General features: G+C 38.6%; 1 protein-coding gene across 1 annotated transcript in view; it reads left to right on the top strand.

The window, feature by feature from the left end:
* The window catches only part of LOC109930580 (SWI/SNF-related matrix-associated actin-dependent regulator of chromatin subfamily D member 2-like), a 46,318-nt gene extending 42,913 nt beyond the window's left edge, over positions 1–3,405 (top strand). Inside the window, exons 12-13 of the mRNA XM_048614758.1 lie at positions 682–804; positions 2,596–3,405. Coding sequence (XP_048470715.1) covers positions 682–804; positions 2,596–2,703 — 231 coding nt within the window. The 3' untranslated portion in view covers positions 2,704–3,405. The remainder of the gene's footprint in view (positions 1–681; positions 805–2,595) is intronic.
* The last annotated feature ends 6 nt before the right edge of the window (positions 3,406–3,411 follow it).

Consider the following 3,411-nt stretch of genomic DNA (forward strand, 5'->3'; position numbering starts at 1 on the left):
TTTCCTGCTCCTCTGATGCTGCCTGGCCTGCTGTGTTCCTCCAGCTCTACACTGTTATGATAGCAACCTCAGAGTTATTCTTGATAGTATTTCATGATGTTCACTAATTTGTGGTGCTGTGCAGTCTGTTCTTTGAAAATGTGAGTAATGAGGTTCCAAACATGACAAAAACAAAAATTACTGAGAAAGCTCAGCTGGTCTGGCAGCATCAGTGGAAAGAAATCAGAGTTAATGTTTCAGGTCGAGTGACCCTCCCTCAATTATGAAATACTTCTGGTTGGTGATGGGATTTGAACCCAGGGCTTCTGGTCCATAGGTCAGGACACCATCACTGCACCCCAAGAGCCTCTATAAGGGTCAACGCAGAGTAACTACCTATTCTATGGAACACAGTTTACTGCCGTATTCGGGCCATCAGAAAAGCATTTGCTGAAGAATGTTAACCATGTTGACTGAAGTATGAATTGTGGCTTGAATATTCTCTGCTAAATGAAGCACAACAGCCTTTTCCATGTTTTGCCCTTAACTACACTGCAAGAGATGAGCAAAAGTAACAATTGCTGACTTGCGCACACACTTTTATACTTTGCAGTTTTGCTACAGTTTGATTATCTGTTCTGACGTTAGTGAAGATTCTGAAAGTGTTTTGAAAAAATAATAAGTGGTTATATTATTTTCTAGATTCATGACACAATTGAATCTATCAATCAGTTGAAGATCCAACGTGACTTTATGCTGAGCTTCAGCAACCACCCACAGGAGTTCATCCAAGACTGGATAAAGTCCCAATGTCGAGACTACAAGGTAAGAACACAAGAAGAAGCTGTACATTGGTTCTGACTTATTGCAATCTTCGAAATACAAAGGACAAGGCCAGAGTATCAAAGGAATTACCAGGATTTCCTATTGGTTCCTGGGCACATGACTGACTGTACACCTGGCCCTCGAGGTGAAAAAGATACAGGATAATGGGAGTTATCTGTGATAGTGGTCTAAAATATGGGAATCAATATAATCTAAACTAAAATCATTGAAGGTCCTAAAGTTGGTAACAGTTCTTTTGCTATCCCTGTAATGCAACGGCCTGGTGAACAATATTGAGGTTTGACCTCCTGATAGAAATTATTTTTAAGTAACAGCAGTTCAGCCCTCAACACATCAAACTCTCCAACAAAATGGGCTCATTGTCTTCTCTCTGAATGCCTTATAGATTATTTTGTAATAATTACTTGTGTTAAATTTACAGTGATTTAAATGTAAACCATCTAGTTCAGAGAGCCTGGCTTTTCTATTTATCTATATAATTAAATGTCTTTTCATCTAGGAGGTATCCATAGTGTTATATTTCAAAGGTATTCCTGGAGCTTTGATTCACTTCAGTAGCAGAGAAAATTACATGAACAGGTGAAAAATACATGAACACATTACTGATGGGGAAAAGAACCCGTATCTATTAATTATTTAAGTATCTCCTGAAGCTTAGGCTGTTAAATAAAATTCCTGTACTGCATATATCATTTTGAATGAAGGTTTGTATCTCCATATTTGACCTGACGTTGTAAGTATGCAGACCAACTTGGGAAATTGGTGACGGGGAATCATCTGCTCAGTCTCTCAAGCCTGTTCCACCATTTAGTAAGATTATAGTCGATCTGATTACTCCATATTCCTGCCTGACCCATCACCTTTTACACATGTCTAGGAAGAAGTTAGTTATCTCTGCCTAAACGCACTTAGCTACTCGGGCAGTATTAAAACAGCTTCTTTACTAGTTAAAACTCTCAAATCAATAAAAGCAGGAAGTCAATTCCTTGGAGTCAAGAAAAAACAAGTTAGACACTATCTTTGAAATCTCCCGCCTGCGTGGTTGAATAGTTGCTAGTGGCCAACAGGTCAGGAAACATGGGCGGATCTTGATTTACAGTTGTATACAGGTGACGTCTTGTTCTGGCTTTTTACACGCTGCCTTCAGCAAATAACTGTGTGTAAAGTGTTCCAACAGAAAGGAAGTACTATTAAGGATTACCCTAATTATCTTTCACAGAAACCATTTCAAAAGACATTGGCTCTGCAATTATGTGGTAGGAAACTGGCAAATGAATGGTGCAAGTATTGGCTTGACATTCTCTTACCACTGTTTCAGTAGAAGTATTAATCATTTTAAACACCACCACCAAAATCATGAAGGGTGAAATTACAGTTGATTCTTAATACATGATGTAACCTTGTATTAAACACCGCATTCCTCAAAATTAGAAGAAATCAAACAACTTGTAACTCCACATAATTCTTATCTGTGGCATTATGATAATGTTTGCAACACTTTTGGAGATTTACTTGCACAAGTAAATTCAGACTGATCCTGTGGAGGTAGGGCAGCCCTACCAGAAGGTAAGTAGAACTCCATTATTGCTGTTGGCACTGCCAGTGAGAGGGTATCTTTTGAACAGAATGTTGTTTCTGGAATTTTGCATCTTATACCAAATGTTTTAAATTCAAATTAATGTGATTGCAACTGAGTTGCACTGTGGTTGTTGAATTTTGACATTTGATATGCGAAGCTTCTAAGTTCATTGTGCTCTGAATTGGATCCAGATTATGACGGATGTCATTGGAAATCCAGAAGAGGAGAGAAGGGCTGAGTTTTATCATGAACCATGGACACAGGAAGGGGTCGGACGATTCATCTTCTCGAAGGTATAAGGAATATTGATCACAATGATACATTTTTGTCTTCATTGGCTGCAAAGGCTATGCAGGCAATTCTTGGATTGCGGATAGGTTCCATTCTGGAGTCCTTTCGCATGCTGAGTCATATGCAAGTCTGAACAGAGTGCAGAACAATATAAAGCAGCCATTCATAAATACAGAAAATGTTCAATATTGGGTCTTTGACATTACAGCATTGTATGAGATTGTGTTCATAAGTACAAGTGTTCGTAAGTCGGCCATTTGTAAATCGGAGATGCCCTGTACAATGGAGTAATGTGAAATTTGTATGCCTGTTAGCTTATGTCTCAAGTTGCTGATGTTTCAATTTAGTGTTGAGTCAATAGTACTGCCTTCCAAAACTCCAGATCCACAAAATTCAACCAGTGCACAGAAGCAAAATAAGACAAAATATTATGGAAAGCTGATATGGCCATAATAAAAAGAAATGCTGGAAATGGTCAATAGGTCAGACAAAATATGGAAAATAAAGCAGACTTAAAGTTTCAGATGATCTTTCCTCAGAATTAGATTCATGAAATGTTATCACAAGACCCGATTGCTTGGATCGGCAAGGCTGGAACCACAGGCACCCAATTTGCTTCCATGTTTGAGCAAACAACTTGTCATAATCGGTTGTTTCCTCGTACCACATTAATATCTGTTTTCTCCTGTCTCTGAACAACATTGGGTAGGGGTTGA

The sequence above is a fragment of the Rhincodon typus genome, chromosome 30 (assembly GCF_021869965.1).
Source record: "Rhincodon typus isolate 14 chromosome 30, sRhiTyp1.1, whole genome shotgun sequence".
Taxonomy (NCBI): Eukaryota; Metazoa; Chordata; class Chondrichthyes; order Orectolobiformes; family Rhincodontidae; genus Rhincodon; species Rhincodon typus.